Source organism: Rattus rattus, chromosome 13 (genome assembly GCF_011064425.1).
Source record: "Rattus rattus isolate New Zealand chromosome 13, Rrattus_CSIRO_v1, whole genome shotgun sequence".
Taxonomy (NCBI): domain Eukaryota; kingdom Metazoa; phylum Chordata; class Mammalia; order Rodentia; family Muridae; genus Rattus; species Rattus rattus.
The window spans coordinates 27349521-27366697 of record NC_046166.1 but is presented as its reverse complement, the minus strand read 5'-3'; the positions used below and the strand labels follow the sequence as shown (position 1 = coordinate 27366697).

General features: G+C 42.3%; 1 protein-coding gene across 1 annotated transcript in view; it reads right to left on the bottom strand.

Moving 5' to 3' along the window:
- The window catches only part of Palld (palladin, cytoskeletal associated protein), a 217016-nt gene that overhangs the window by 166057 nt on the left and 33782 nt on the right, over nucleotides 1-17177 (bottom strand). Inside the window, exons 7-8 of the mRNA XM_032919335.1 lie at nucleotides 13549-13668; nucleotides 11093-11435 (exon numbers count right to left, since the gene is read on the bottom strand). Of these exons, the coding sequence (XP_032775226.1) occupies nucleotides 11093-11435; nucleotides 13549-13668 (463 nt within the window). The remainder of the gene's footprint in view (nucleotides 1-11092; nucleotides 11436-13548; nucleotides 13669-17177) is intronic.

The following is a 17177-nucleotide window of genomic DNA, read 5'->3' as shown; positions in this document are numbered from 1 at the left end:
AATGCAGCTACAGAATTGTGTCTGGGAATGCAAAGAGGGAAACTCAAGCTGCAGCTCCAGGATGATGAAAAGGGAGAGTCCCAGGGAAGTGACAGACAACCCCAGGAGCATTTCCTACATGCAAGGGACAGCCCCGTACCTGAACATGTCATGGCAAAAGTGATGTTTAAAGAGATGCTGGAGAGTGTTTCTGTGGTCTCAGTGACAGAAAGACAGAGACAGTTCAGTGTGGAAAAAGCAGATCATGCCCAAACTGGACAAAATGAGTACCATGCCCGAACATTTCAATTACTAATACTGGATCAACTATATTTGCACAAGGTCTCCAAAGTCAACATTCTATAATGTATGCTGTTCTGTGCTTTATCATAACAGTGTGAGAAGTGCTGATATTATATGAGTTTCTGGGGGAGGGAGCAGGAAAACGGCTACATAGTAGGACAAAGTGACTGGTGGCAAAGACTGGGTCGATCAAAAACCTAGCACTTGTTTTTGTCAGGAGGTGAGTGTCCAGCTTACGGTGGGAACTCCTGGCCTGCCACTGTACACAATGGCTTTGTCATTTTTGTAAGCATCATGGAATGCTGTACTCAGGCTTGAAATGGTGTGGTGAAGTATATGTCAAGGTCACGGTAGCTCAGAAACACACACTCTTCACTCTGAAGCATAAGAAATATTGACAGTTATAAATTCTATATGAACATAGCTTGTGGGAGAGATTTGAAACCAGGTGGGAGAATGGTCTGGTTGACCCAGGGTTTCTATTTGATAAATTGCTTATAACCAAATGGGATTCAGTTAGGAAGAGATATGTGGTTTTTTTTTTTCTTTTTAATACTGATTCTAGAACATTCAGAGAGTAATTTAGTCTGATAAAGATATGGAAGAAAGATGGACTCAAAACTGTATCCATCAGAGGCATTCAAAGTGTTATAGTGACTTTTGATGACTTTTTAAGTCACAGCATGGAGCTTGGGCCAATCTTGAGACCTCTCAAACCTACCCCTCAGCTATGCCTTGCAAGATGTCCTTCTGAGTACTGGGATTATGTGTATGTATTACCACATCTATCCAGAAAGTCTTGATGATGACAATAACCAAGCAAAATCCCATTGTCAAAGGTAGAATAATTAGAACAAATAGGAAGTAAAAGTTCTTGCTCTTATTCTAGAATGATCTATGACAAATAATTCTCTTTATGTGTAAAATTGCTTTGTGATGGAATAAAAATAAGGGTGAGATAAGTGTGACTATTTCATGGTCACAAAGACTACTTATTTAACCAAAATAAAGCAATGGCTACTGAGGAAAGAAGGGGCCAGATATAAAACCACAGTCATATGAAACAAGAATTTATTTCAAAAGCTAAAGCTGAAAGTTTGAGCTACAAACTCCATTTTAGAAATTGCAGAGGGCAAAGGCATTATTTATTTTATGCTGCTTTGTAATGAAGCTACCTTTTATGGCTATTCTCAAATATACAGTTTTGCTACCGACATTATTGAGCGTAATGGCAGATCCTTGAAACCACATGGCATATGGACTATTTCAACCAAGACAGAAACGAGGACAAGATCATATTTGCGGTCTTTCCAGAAGTTTTGCACAGCCTTCACATTTAATGGTGATGGTAGGCAAGCACCACCTTTGAATTGTAGGTGAGGCATATGAATACCAGGATCTGACCTACTTAGAAACTCTTTTGAGCAAGGAGAATACCAGATCTCTGTAGCTACTGTATTTGGATATTGTGTTAGGCATTCAACTGCTTTACTAGAGCCCTATGGGGTTCTACCTACTGTGGATGTGCATATCATTGCATTTAAATAACAGCAGATCAGAAGAGCACCGGAGAGGTGAAGGAGTCTAACAAAGACCTTGTTCTGTGTTCCGGTGAATGCTAATCCTTAGTGATTAGCATCCTTCCAAGCCCTCTCAGTCCACATGCATCCTGACAGTGCCCAAAAGGTGTGACCCTGAAATACTCTGGCAGTAAGGCCTGAAGTTCTGATTGGAAAAATATATAGTTTCCTTTTGAGTAATGAAGCCAATGTGTGCTTAAATTTAAATGGGACCTGTCCAGCCACCCTGTTTTATGAGATCTAAATATTTCATCAAACAAGTTTAATATGTGTATTATTATTACAAATCGAATGAAAGAATATATAATTCTTTGCCACATATGGAAATGGTTTAAAAAGAAGAAGTGACATCGACTTGAGAGTTCACAAGGTTCGTGTGTTTCTAAGTTCAGTCAAGGAAGGAAGCAGTCCTTCTCACATTTGCTGAGGAAACCAAGTGTCTGCTTTTACACATGTAAGACGAACCAACTGAAACAAGCCCGGCTGTTCCTAATGTTCTCACCATTGGATGAAATATTGGTTTGAATGAACAACCTACATGTTCACAGAATTAAAAATAAATAAATAAATAATCGGCAGCCTAATACAGTTCAGTCTGCAGCAGACAGAAATAAATTCTCATAGCTGGAGTTGTAGACACAGAATGAAATTCAATAAATACAAATCAGGGAGTCATCAGGTGAGAACAATTATCTTAAAATAGCCAAATGTAGGAATAAGCGGGTTTAATAAAACCTCAGCCCAGTGTCTCACTTGGCTAGAAGAGGGTCAGTAATGACAAAATCAATCACAGTGTTGAAATGTAATGAAATAAATGGGGGTGCAAAAGGAAATGGGAAATTATGTTGGCTAAGACCCCATTGGTGCCTCACTGGGGACAGTCTTAGTCATTCTTTGTTGGAAGAAAAGTAATCCCAGGATTATGCCTGGCACACCTCCCAGGTACAATTCTCACCCTCTTGGCTTTCTTCTTTCTTACTGGTCTTCATTCAGAGTCATCCTCTCGAGCCATTTTCTAGATCCTTCTATTGTTTTGGAATGCCTTGACTTTTTCTAACCTGCTTTGTCTTTATTGAAACCTGGCATTCCCCAGAGAGGCTGCTAGCCCCTTGAGGTCCCCTGAGCAGGCACTTTCTGCCTGCCACATGCTTCCTATAGCCACCTTAGAAGACTTTGCTATCATCACTCAATGTCTGCTCCCTTGTGAAGTTCCTGCACTCCACCTATAATCACTCTCTTTCCTGTCATCACCAACAACCTTGGCTGCTTCCTCACTTTGCTCGTTGAGTTTGCTATTTAGCCCTTGGGCTTGTACCATTGCCCTTGGCCCGCCCATGCCAATGTTCCTTCTAGCATCTTGATCTGCTGGACAATTTCCCCTATGCCTGTGACCTTCATTTCCACTTGAACTTCCCACTCAAACTGATGTGTCTTAAGTTCTCATATCACTCGGGGGGATGCTTGTCTATGGACTGTGAACTTAGCTAGTTTCCCCCTTTGGTTGTCACTGGTATTTCTTCCCATGGTTTCCAATCTCACCCTGCTTTGAAGCAGCAATGCTCCTGGTATAGCATTCTTCTTGGAATCTCAGCCTCTCCTATTTGCAAAGCTTTCCCCTTTATCTTTATGTCTTTTCTGACTGTGCACTGCATGTATGATATTTTTAATGTCACTCTCTAAGGATATTCAAATTCAGTATAGCAGCACCCTTACAGTTCCAGGCTTGCCAACCGCACACATTCTCTGTTTCTACTCTCTAAATGCTAATGCTGGTTGATATAAAGCCACTGAAAGAGTGCAATGAACTAAATATGCTCTCCTCATTGCTAGGAAATAAGAATTCCCTCATCTATATTCTTCACCTTTACTCATTATTCTCCATAGCCTAATTTGGTCTTTGCAATTAAAAAGACTTCATTACTTAATCTTATGCATGCGGATTTTTACTGGGATGTGTGTATATACCATGAGTGTGCCTTGCAGTGCCCAAGGAGGCCAGATCCCCTGAGTTATGAATGGCTGAGTAAGAGCACAAGTGCTCTGGACTGTTAAGCCACCTCCAATTCATGGCCATATGTCTATGTAGCTTTATTTTAGCTATCTCCCCATTAAAGATGTCTTCATCAGGAAGGTGCTACATTTTCAACTTTGTGATTACCAAAGGAAGTCTTATATACCCTTAGACAAGATGGGATGGCAATGTTGAAGAATATTCCCATTCTGTGTTCTTTCATGTGAAGCAACAAATAGTTAAGGTTGAATATATTGTGGTTTTTGGGAGGGGGTGGTAGAGTGCTGCTTCTGACATAGATAGTAGTGGGTATTTAACACACAGTAAGTAAGACTCGAGCTACCAAATACGGACTCAATCTAAAGCAAATGCATTTACCACACTGAAGTCAACAAGAGACTGTTGGACTGAGTAGTATGATCTTGTGCTATGAATGTGACACTGCATTAGAGCCTGTATTTTCATTAAAAAAAAATTAGAGGAAAAACTATATCCAAATGTTATTTCTTAGTTAAAAGTTCATACTTCAGGAAGTTTCTTGATTAGGCTTCCCGCCTCAGGGAGGGGTTGTTTCAGAAGAGATCCAACACTAACACTGTTAATGTAAAGTTGTCACCACGGGGTATTTATAAAGAGGTTGTATGGCCAGCTGGCCAGCTGGTCTACCTGGGGCCATCCATCATCTCTGCGCCACTCCTTCCTGATCCTGTTGGGTGAGTGTGTACGTGTACGTGTGATTTTATTTCTGTCTCTAATGTTTCTGCTCATTTTCCCTCTAATGTTATTCTGAAGGGCCCTTTGGTTCTATGTTTTTCAGTTTTACTATTACTAAACTGCTCTTTGAGTATTCTTTGCAGACAATAAAAGGCACTTAAGCAAAAATGTAAGCTGATGCATACTGAATTTTTAAAACCAAAGGTAAAATCATTCACCTTGTAAATGTTGATCCAAGAAGAAAGTATTTTAGATTGCACTGAGTTCAGATTCACAAATTTTTTTAAAAAAATAAAATCTGTATCAAGTTAAAAGGGATATGTGTGTGTGTGTGTGTGTGTGTGTGTGTGTGTGTGCGCGCGCGCGCGCGCGTGCATGCGCATGTGCTTTCTTATCAAAATCATTCTGGCAATCACTAGGCTACAGATTCCTCTTACCTCTTTCATCTTCGAGCAGTTTGCAGGCACTCAAAATAGTCAAAAAAGGACACGTTCTGGATTTACAGTGTTTTTGTGTGCATTTCATTTAAGCGCCTTTTCACTGTTGCCTGATGGCTACAAGTCTCTAGCTATCTGCAACACGCACTTTTCTCTACAGGGTTTTGCTTCCCTTTACTCTTTTGCCCTTGATGTTTTGTTTCCCTTTTGAATCTACCAGGTGAGGCTTATGGTAAACAGACTCTGGGAGACCAGTTTTATTCTATCGTCAAAGGCTGACATAATGAGATCCTGAACTCTAACTAGGAGAGGTTAAAGGATGGAAAAATGTTCAGCTTTTTAAGTTATGCCACCCAAGCCACACATTGGAGTTTGAGCTTTGGTCCAACATAAACAGGCCAGGAAGGGAGTAGCACAGAAGCCTGCAACCCTTCATCAGAGTCTGTAATCTGATGGGCTGTTAACATGTCGAGTAAGCACACCTTGAAACGGCATTGACTGTACCCAAGCCAACTAACACTGTAAGTGTTTGCTAAAGACTGGACCTGTCTCCTCCTCTTTTCAGATTTTCTCCCCAGTGTGTTAAAGCAAGGCATCTATCAAATGGGAGCACTGGAAAAAATGAAGAAAGGAGTTAAGTAACTGGATGAATTTTTCTACTGTGATTCTAGTATATGGGAAATGTGTTTATATTTATTCTGTGACCCCCACAGAGGGGGAGGGAGAGTTGTATGTGTTAGTATGGATTTGTCACATGCATGTTTCTGTATGTAGAGGTCAGAGGAGTAGATTGATCGCAGATGTTCCTCCTTGATTGCTCTTCATATTTCTTTTTGAGACAGGGCTTTTAACTAAACCCAAAGCTCTCCTGGCCAATGAGTTTCATGGACCGCCCGTCTCCATTTCCTGCTCTAGAGCTGAGGTTCCCGGAGAGTATCATTATATCTGGCACTTACATGGGTTCAGGAGGACTGAACTTAGGTTTGCATAGGTATTCTACCAACTGAGCCATTTCTCTAGCTCTATTTATTTATTTATTCATTTGTTTATTTTATTATTTTTGAGATAAGGTCTCTTGTTTAGGTCAAGCCCATGCTGGTCTTGCCGAGCAATATAGCTGAAGAGGACCTTGAATCTCTGATCTTCCTGCCTCTACCTTCTTAGAGCTAAGATCACAGGCACAGGCGTTCATGCCCAGTTTGAGGCTGGTTGTAGATAGAATTCAGGGCTTTGTGCATGGCAGCTAAAAGCTCGACCAAGTGAGTGACATCTACAGGTCCTCACATGGAACTTTGGCTGAATTCTTTAATCCATCCAGTTATTAACAGGTGAGGAGACAAATGATAGCAATTAGAGATATTAAGCTGGGAGTACCTAAGATACAGTCCACAGACCATAAAGCTGGGAATGCCCAAGATGCAATCCACAGACCATAAAGCTGGGAATACCCAAGACAATGCACAGACCATAAAACTGGGAATACCCAAGATACAATCCACAGACCATAAAACTGGGAATACCCAAGATGCAATGCACAGACCATAAAGCTGGGAGTACCCAAGATGCAATCCACAGACCACATGAAGCTAAGAAGAGGGAAGACCAAGGTGTGGATGCTCAGTCCTTCTTAAAACAGGGAACAAAATACTCACGGAGGGAGAGGGTGGGAGGGACTTGGGAGGAAGAGAGGAGGGGTTAGGGACAAAGGGGGACAGGATCAGGTATGAGAGGAGACAGAGATGATACACAGAGGGACGGGAATTTGAACAGAGGTATATAGTAATGGGGGATGAGGAACTGGAGGTAGCGACTAGCAAGTCCCAGATGCCAAGAAAGCAAGAGGCTCCCAGGACCCAACAGGGATGAGATTAAATGAAATGCCCAACTAAGGGGAGGGAAAACCTGTAGAGACCATATCCAGAGGTTAGACAAGGTCCCCAGTTGGAGGATGGGGCCACCCACCCTTCTCAAAATTTTAACCCAGAATTGATCCTGTCTAAAGGAAATACAGGGAGAAAGGGTAGAGCAGAGACTGAAGAAAAGGTCATCCAGAGACTGTCCCCCTGGGGATCCATTCCATATGCAGCCACCAAACCCTTTCACTATTGTTGATGCCAAGAAGTACTTGCTGACAGGAGCCTGATATGGATGTCTCCTGAGAGGCTCTGCCAGAGCCTTACTGATACAGATGAGGATGCTTGCAGCTAACCATCACACTGAGGATGGGAACCCCAATGGAGAAGTTAGAGAAAGGACTGAAGGAGCCGAACGGGTTTCAACCCCATAGGAAGAACAACAATATCAACCAACCAGATACCCCAGAGCTCCCAGGGACTAAACCACCAACCAAAGAGTACACATGGAGGGACTCATTGCTTCAGCTACATATGTCGCAGAGGATGGCATTGTCTGGCATCAATAGAAGCCCTTGGTCCTGTGAAGGCTCGATACCCTAGTATAGGGGAATGCCATGGAAGTGAGGAGGGAGGGAAACATCCTCATAGAAGGAGAGGGTATGGGAGAAGGGGAACTGGGAAAGGGAAAACATTTGAAATGTAAATAAATAAATATCAACTAAAAAAGTATATAAAAAAAAGAACAACTCTGGAAACTGTGATGTTTGAAGATAGAGGTCCTGGAAATATTTGCAGAAAAATTAAGTGGAACAAATGAAGTAGCTTTAAAACTGGGAGCTCTTTCTCTCATTTCTTGCTTTCCTCTTGTTTTATTCATTCAAAAATATTTATGAACAACTACTACATAAGACCAAATAAAGGCAGTAAAGGTTCCTATTCTCAGAAAGGCATCAACATACAGAAGCAATTGCAATCAAATGACCATTCAAAGCAATTATGTATTGTGTAGAAATTAAAGAGGAGGCTGGTTGCTTTAGATTGGGTGGCTGAGGAAGGGGTGACATTAAGTTGAGATTTGATACGCAAGAAGAGACCAGCTTTTATCACATTCCAAGAGTAGAACATTCCTGGCAAAGGAACAACTTGTACTTTAATGCGTGTGTAGGAGTGTGGGGGACCCATAAGGAGCTTCCAAACACTGAAAGTCTTGTACAGTTAGGTTGCTGATAAAGACTGACACTAGTCACCCTTTCCCCATTTCTGTTTCACACAAACTATCTCTAATTCTCGTTTATGCAACAAAAAACCCCAACTCTCTACTTTAAACAGTTATCGACTATATGAAGATATAACTTTAGTCTTAAGATACTGACTACCTTGATGCTGTAGTCTCATTCGGTTTCTAGGACAAACACCATGAGCAGAAACAAGTGAGCTTTCCTTTACACCAAGGACCAATTGCCTGGGGAATGGTATCACCCACAGTGGGCTAGGCCCTCCCACATCAATTAGCAATCAAGATAATTCCTTATAGACAAGGGTTAAACCCTAGGCTACTTGCTGTGAAAGAATTTTTAGGATATATCTCTCCCTTGAGATGAGATTTTCAGAAACAATGGGTTATCTAAGGGTGGGTAGAGATAAAGACAAAATTTTATATTACTGCAAAAGTGGTAAATATAATTACATAGAAAGACTGATTCAACCAGAGTTCACTTTTACTTCAACATGGGAAATACTAATCCTATTTTCTCTTTTTTACTTTAGAGACTAGAGAAAGAATAGGAGCAAAGAGAGCTGTTGTATTAACATGGAAAAAAAATTTCAACCATCTCACTATCAGCGGGCACAGACTTTGATGGCCACGTGTGTATTTTCGGTACTCCACTGGAAAGTAAACATTTTATCTGCTAACCCGCTTGTTTCTGGGTGTTAGCATCATGCTTCACTAACTGTCGCTTGGATTTCTCATGTTGCTGGCTATGTACGTTTCGATTGTACCTTCTGCCCACAAGGAAGAAGAGGAAGACGGAAGAGGAGAAAAATAGATGGGGCTTGGAAGCCACACGTTGTAATTTCTGCATTGATTAGTTGAATTTAGGAGTTAAGCACAGGGGCAGACGTGATCGGTTGTTCCTTGATGCTCTGCCATAGCCGCTGGGTCTGCTACTCACACATTTCCTATGGATTCCAGGCAGAACTGCATCTTTGAAACCTGATTTTCTTTTCTTTTTTTTTTTTTTTAACACCGAGAGTCTGCAATTTTAACTGCAAGCTGTGCATTTCTTTTGACTCTGCAGGCATCGCTTGCAGAGAAAAGACCCAGTAATAGACTTATTTGATACAAAGCTAGAATGAAACAATCACTAAGATAGGTTTATGGTCCTCCCTGTTTGCCTCTGAGAAGATGCGATTTAAGCATCTTCTTTATGTCATCAGCTTTGAAACGTGTTCTTGAGCTACTCAACCTTTTAATAACTGTGGAATTATGATTTTTATTTTGTTGCACTTTTGTGGATAAGGCCCTATCACACGGGCAAGCAGCCATCCAGATGAAAGCTGAAGAGCTGTTGAAACGCCAAGAAAAGGAGGGGTGTAAGTGTCGGCTAACCGTTCCTGTTTACTCTCCTGTGGTTTATACCCAGTTATGATGACCATCAGAGGAGAAACACTCCATCAGATCAGGAGCAGTCACGACCTCCTCATTAAACACATCTGCCCTTCCCCAGAGAAGTGGTCTCTGTTTCAGTAAAGGCACTACAAATACATACTTAAAATGCAAACATGAAACAAGTCAGTAGTAGCAATTAATTTTATGGCTGGTGCTCTATGGCTGGTAAATCTCTTTTTAAGGATACCCTTCCTTCCTTCCTTCCTCCCTCCCTCCCTCCCTCCCTCCCTCCCTCCTCCCCTCCTTCCCTCCTTACTTTCTTTCTTTCTTTTCTTTCTTTCTTTTTTCTTTCTTTTCTTTCTTTTTCTTTCTTTCTTTCTTTTCTTTCTTTCTTTCTTTCTGTAAAGCTCACTTTATCTTCTCAGTGAGAACACAGGTGTTCATGATGTTATACATAAACCTGGCCAGTGAACAGAGGCTCCAGAACAATGCAAAATGAAATACTGGGTAGCAAGGGGTAGTTTGCTACGATCATTTCCTAAGACTGCCAGAAGGTTGATTTTATAAGATTGCTTCCCCACTTGGTGAAGTGTTCTTTGGGTTGGTTTGCATCTGGCATTGGTCCATGAAATCCCTTGGCAAACAATGCAGCAATGTGTAAATGTAAGGTGTCATCTAAGCAACTCTAACATTGCTAACAGACCCAGCTGATCACAGACCAAAGAATGTTAAGTATTTACTACCAAGGAAGCAAAGAACTCAAGTGTGAAGAAGCCTTTCTATTCCATGTCAAAACCATCAGACATCCCAGAGGACCCAGAGGCTTTCCTGGGTAGAGCAGTTTCATCCCATGGAAATGTGAACCAGTAGGGAATGTATACATTTTCACAGACCCACCTTAAGCACTGTTCTGCTACGGTAGAGAACTTTTGAGTTCTAACCCTGTCTCTCTCTCATTTTGTAATGGCTGCATTTGTGACAATGCTTGCCGCAGAGTGCCAATGGAAAGAGCTTGTGCAAGACTTATTTTCCTGAGAGAATAATAATAGAAATCAAACATGAATGGTGGTAACGTGCAATTCCACGAACTTCCACAGACGAGGAGGATGAGGTGTGATGGCCACTCCTCCACCTGACAAGCCTGCCATTGCTTTCCATCCCCTGGCCAGGATTAGCCACTGGGTTCCCACTCTTCCTTTCCAATCTCCTCCTCCTGTTCACATCTGTGCTTTGGACTGATTCCTCCAGTTAAAAAGTTTGCCTTTGGTTTAATAGACACCTCCAAGGAGTTCCCTTCTCCATCCTGCCTGGAGAGCAGTTACACCACGCCACAAACTGGAAGGCAGGGCCCTGCACAGAAACCTCCACAGCCAGAACCTGTCACAGATTCTGCAGAGAGCTATTACCTTCTTCATTTAAAATAGTCTTTGTATTTTTGAAGGACCCCACTTAGCAGCCAGGTCACCTCAGCTAAGGACAACTTGCCTGCAGAAGGGGTGGTGAACTAAACCGTCCAATCCAAGAGAAAGCTTTTTTTCTAACAGGAGAGGAAATTGCACAGGGATATGGAAAGTATTATGAAGCCATGCAGAAATACTCACAGTTTGGGTTTGGCAAGGAGAGGTGGTGGTTCTTTAGTGGGTGAAAGCAGGGCAGCTGGTGTTGGAGGAGATTTATTGCCATAAGCTTTGCCATTAGTCAGCCCATTGACTCCATGGCTGGGATGAACTCCGTTGGTCTCCCTCTCTGCAGAGTTGAATTGCATTTGAAGAGCTGCCATGCTAAATCCTAAGTTAGGAGCGTTCACCTGCTGGATTTCAGATGGTTTCTGCGATGCCAGCTCATAGGAGCCCGTCTCCAGGATTGGAGGGGGAGGTGGAAAGTGTTGGAAGTGATCACTGTTGGGTTCTCCCGTTGAGTCATAGCTACAGTTCTCGGTGTTGGCTAAGAAAAGGGATGGGGAAAGAGCAGAAATAATAAATTGCTACCCATTCAACAAATGCTTTTCACACTCATAGACTGTGGTGGCTTGAATATGCTTGGCCCAGGGAGTGGCACTATTAGGAGGTGTGGTCTTGCTGAAGTAGGTGTGGCCTTGTTGGAGGAAGTGTGTCACTTTTGGGGGTTGGCTTTGAGACCTTCCTCCTAGCTGCCGGGAGTCAGCCTTCTGTTTGCCTTCAGAACAAGAGCCATGCCTGCCTGGACACTGCCATGCTTCCTGCCATGATGATAATGGACTGAACCTCAAAACCAGTAAGGCACCCCCAACTAAAGCTTGTCGTTTATAAGAGTTGCCTTGGTCATGGTGTCGCTCTACAGCAATGGAAACCCTAACTAAAACATAGATCCAGTGGGAGTTCCTTGCATATCATTAGGGAAAGAGTGCTCCATGCTGTCATGGGGTGTGGGAGTATTGCCAGCCTCATGGCCTTCTTTTGAATGGCTGCTCCTTGCTTCATTTCTGGATTGAGCTCACCTATAGAAAAACTCCCTACTGATTCTTTAACAAAGTGCTTTAGGAACTTAAGATACGGTATCATCAAATATGACATGGCAAACAGTGTCAACCTAAGTACTTTATCCTCTCACCCCCAGGTCAAGAATCCGGTTGGACATCCTACCCGTTCTCACTGAAAGCATTCAAGGTCTGAAAAGGCTTATGCAACCATCCCTTCTCAAGCTAGGGAGAGAAAAGTTCCGAATCTAAGTGAAATTCTTGAAACTCTTGTGAGTGCACAGAAAAATTTCATGTCAGATAGGAAATTATGTTGTCTCAACTATAACTGAGTAGAAAACAGATTTTAAAAGGTTATTCTCTGAAGAGTAAACATATCTCGAAGTCATACCCTTTCTGAATCATTTTCTGAGGGCCTGGCAGACCTTTCGGTGCATCAAGAAATGCTTACTGAGGGAGGTAGAAAACCAATGTATTAATAATGTTAAATATTGCGTGAAAAAAAAATTACAATTCCAGGTTTTGCCATTCAAACTGACAGAGTCTCCTTTTTGTCCTTATTGTTTGGGGACTGCTGTGACCATTCGATGGGACACTCTTCAAGCCAACTGAAAATTAAAATGCCAGGATACTGTGTGCTGTGTAACAGCAGCGACTGCACTGTGGTTTCCAGCTGGTGCTTACAGCGCTCACCGATGTCCGCCATCCCCCGTAAGGGCCTTTCCTACTCGTCTTAATGAGCAGGCCTTCATAATCAGCCCCAAGCGTGCTTGGTTGGACCTCTGCTGCCACCTAGCCCCCGAGCTCTTGCTGTTCTAGAAATCAAGGCCATGGAAGAGTCACCCTTTACCTACTGTGTGTTCTACTGTGTGCTAGGCTTGGTCAAGGGCTCGGTTTAGCATCTCTCTAAGAGGCTCTCTACCTGCAGAGTAGAAAATTGTCACCGAAAAACACAAAGAAAAGCACAGATCTCTTTATTTCTTCTTCTTGTCTTCCCTGGTGAATCTGATTGTGAGTCTGTTTGTGTCCCTGTGTCTTTGACTACAGGATTAAGTTCTGTTCTTTTATCTTTCATATCAGGGCTGTTCATTTCTCACATTAATATAATACTGTGATGAAATCTGCTTTGTAAGATCTTCTCCATTTCACTAGCTTGCATTCCTCTCTCGGAAGTTAAATCTTGATTTATGTAGCGACACATTTGGACAGGTTTCTGCAGGTTCTCTGCACTTCTGAGGACCATGACTACACCTCTGACTTAGGGGTGGCATTCTGAGGCGAGGGATCCTAGCTTAGCATGAGGACTATACACGCCATTGTTTCTGATACCTCGATTGCATGTTTTTTTTCTTTCTTTCTTTTTTTTAAATTGGCCCCATGGTGCTGGTGAGTGCTAGTTACCTTGTTGGTTACCTCCACTGCTCTCTGCCTCCCCAAAATCCTTTTGTTTACAGAGGAGACCCCTGATTGTTAAGATAACTCTTGGAGTGGTCATGAACATTCCTAAGGGCTGGGCCCTGTCCCTGGGACAGTTGACCCCTGTCTTGGGGAGCTACTCAAAAGCCAGGGAGGAGGACCCAGTTGCTTTGGATTCCCACATACCTGAAGTTACCACAAGCTGTGCGGTGCTGGTCACGGATCCATAGTCGTTCCTGGCTGAGCAGGTAAAGATACCCGCATCTTCAGGGAAAGTCTCAGCAATGACAAGGGTGCAGATCTCCTCTGGGAGCAAAGAGACCAAGACAACCTGTCAGAGGGAAACTGAGAAGCCATGCGATGTCAGCCCAGCCTCCTCCGGCTCCCCTCTCAGAGCAAGTCTCAAGCCTCATTTTCACCACCATCAATGAAGAGGAGTAGGTTTGCCTCCAAACCTATCTTTCAAACACTTGGGGGGAAAGTCTTAACTGTGGTCAAAGTGTTACCTCACAAGAATTCTTTTTGTTTACTAATAGAATCACTCTTATATATAAAGACACAAGCAGCAAGTATGAAGATAAACAAAAGCATGCGATGAAAAGTGACATCTTTTATAATCCAATTCTCTCCATATCCAGTGCCCCTTAATATATCTCCAGAAGCAAACACTAAGAATTTATTTAATTCGATTCTACAAGATAATTACAGCTTTAAAAGACATATATCAATATTATCAAAGTATGTAGTTTGGGGAACCATTACTTTTATCTTAGTATTCAGTCTGATGTCTGTCTAAGTCGGGTGTCTATGGCTACAATGAACACTATGACCGAAAAGCAAGTTGGGGAGGAAAGGCTTTATTCAGCTTATGCTTTCACATTGCTGTTTCATCACCAAAGGAAGTCAGGACAGGAACTCAGTAGGGCAGGATCCTGGAGGCAGGAGCTGATGCAGAGGCCATGGAGGGATGCTGCTTACTGGCTTGCTCAGCCTGTTTCCTTTTAAAACCCAGGACTACCAGCCCAAAGGCTGGGCCCTCCTCTTTTGATCACTAATTGAGAAAAGCCTTACAGCTGGATCTCATGGAGGTCCATGTCCACTGAGGCTCCTTCTGCTTCTTCTGCTCTAGCCTGTGTCAAGCTGACACAAAACCAGCCAGTACAATGTCAAAGTGGGGTGCACCAAACTAGACTCTTGTATAACACACACTGAATCAATGACCGCTTAATTAAGACAAAGCACAGGGGCTGGAGAGATGGCTCAGAGATTAAGAGCACTGGATGTTCTTCCAGAGGTCCTGAGTTCAATTCCCAGCACCCACACGACAGCTCACAGTATGAGATCCAATGCCCTCTTCTGGCGTGCAGATGAGCATGCAGAGTCAAAGCACCCATATATATTAAATAAATAAATCTTAAAAGAAGACAAAGCACAGAATTGATAACATATGGTTAAATGTAAAGAAATATGACAGGACAAACGTCACAAGTTTCTACGTATAAAGTTTCTTAACAAGCTAAACTCTTCCTACGGAAGATGAGGAGCAGTGGGTGGGGCAGGGAGTGGGAAGCTTATGGCTAGGATAGATGCAGCCGCAAACAGGCCAGTGAGAAAGTTCTGGGAGGGTCTGCTGTGCGGTGGTGAACGAGAACAGCACACCGCGCACTTAAAACTTAAGAAAGCATATTTCTGTTGTAAACTTTCTCACTTTTGCTTCAGCAAAGAAGATTAAAACAGCAGAGTAATGAATGTCTCCTATGTATCTATTGAAATGTCAAGTTAGGGAAAGATTAGAGTCATGTAACAAGATGTTGCTTGGGTAACATCCATCTTTGTCAAAGAATAAGAACATGTGAGCTATAGTTCCAGCGAGGGGGAAGAAGATAGATTAAAGGCTCGAACAGCCTGACTAATGAGAGGCTCTAAGACATCCTAAGAGACTTCGGAGAGAAAGCCTGCAACCTTGTCCCACGCACAGAGCCTAGACATTCCGAACCCACCCATCTATCAGCTGTGTGTGTTAAGGAGTGTACTGCTTAATATTCTATAGCTGCAGGTGTGAGATAACGATCCAGGCTTCCTAACAGCACGCCACCGGGCATTTAAGATGATGGGATATGGCAGCATGGAAACAAGAACTCGAATTAGAAATTCTCCAGATGGATCCCCAATCCAAGTTTTACAGGCCTCATGCTCACCTGCCACAGGGTGTGTCCACATGCCAGGAGGGCGTGCCTAGCCTTCCATCTTTGTTTGCTTCAAAGTCAGTGCAGGAAGTGGGTAGATTTATGAGAAAGTTCCAGTTTGCTAAATGTAAATATCTCTTTAAGTGTAAGGTGGAATTAGGAAAGAATTAATTTTGGGGGGACAATTTAAAAAATAGAAGAAAGCAAATATAGTTTGAGGAATCAAAATGCAGGTTGACTATGTAATATCTTTTCAGTCTGATCAGATATTAGATGTTCTATACTTATTCTATAACCATAAAGGCAAGATGTTTTTGCCCTCCCCTTCCCAATTTTGTTCTTAGTAGCTTTATAACCCTTCCAATTCAGCCTATAAAATCAAAGCTAAATGAGGTTTTCTGAATTATCTTTTTTTTTCCTTTTTAAGACTTCTCTGTATATTTAAAAGTTGTGAATTTATATTTTGGGCACACCTGAGATCTCACTGAGTGGGAGTTGTGGGCAGAAGGATCAGGAGTTCGAAGCTAGTCTTGAGCTTTGTAGCGCTACCACCATAGGTTAGAAGACCTGGTCTCAAAAACAACCAATCAGTCAAACAAGGAAGCCTCCCCAGACCAACCCCACCACTTTAGGAAAAGAAAAATATGTTTTGGATAATACATATACACGATAAAAAATTTTATACAAATACATGGTATAAAACTTAAAAGGTACAAACAGGTGTTTAACTTCCTACCTCTTAAATAATTGTGTTAAAATTTTCATGAGGTTTTAAGTTTAAGACAGAGACTTAAACATACACATTTTAGTTTATACCTGTACACTTTTACTTATGGCAGAGACATATAGACACATACAGTAAAGGGATAATTATTTTGATTTTCACAGGTTTTGTTCACTTATGTGCAAAATGCACAGTAACCTCACAAGAACCCAGAGATAGTTATTTCAAACGGAAGACAGTTTGAGTTCTTCAGACCACAATGAAATGATGACCTCATGGGAATTTCCTGAGCTCCAACAAGGAAAAAAATATGATACTGAAAATCGCAACCTGGGCTCTTTAAATTTTTTCCCCCAATGATATGAAATCACGTTTTGGGATGAGATAGCATGATCACACAAAATCATGTCCAAGCAAGCAGGCTTGAGGGTGGCCACTTGGGCTCTCATCTCACTCCTGAGGCTGGCAAGCATCCTTGCGAGGTCCTACAAGATCTCATCAGTGAGTCATGGAAGTTATGTTTTTCATGTTTTATGATCAAAAGAGTCCTTTAAAAGACACACTTGGAATACCCAGTGTGAATGTGGGTGTAGGTGGGTAGCATGCTTCCAAGCTTTCCCTAGTTCTTAATGTTTCCCTACGAGGATAGCAAAGCCCGCTGAGTTAAACGTTAGCAGGAGTCTTGCTTCCAGTTGCTGTAGTACTGACAATAGCAGGAGGCAAAAGATGCTCAAAAATTAAACTTGGGCTGCACGCTAATTCCACAACACATTTCGACAATGTGTGTCCGTGACGTCCCCTGGCATGAGCAGGCAGCCGCGCAGGAATAGGCAGATGCAAACCCAGGCAGACACACCTTCCTGTCTCTGCAACGGAAAATGTCCCCTATCTCACGGCGTACATGG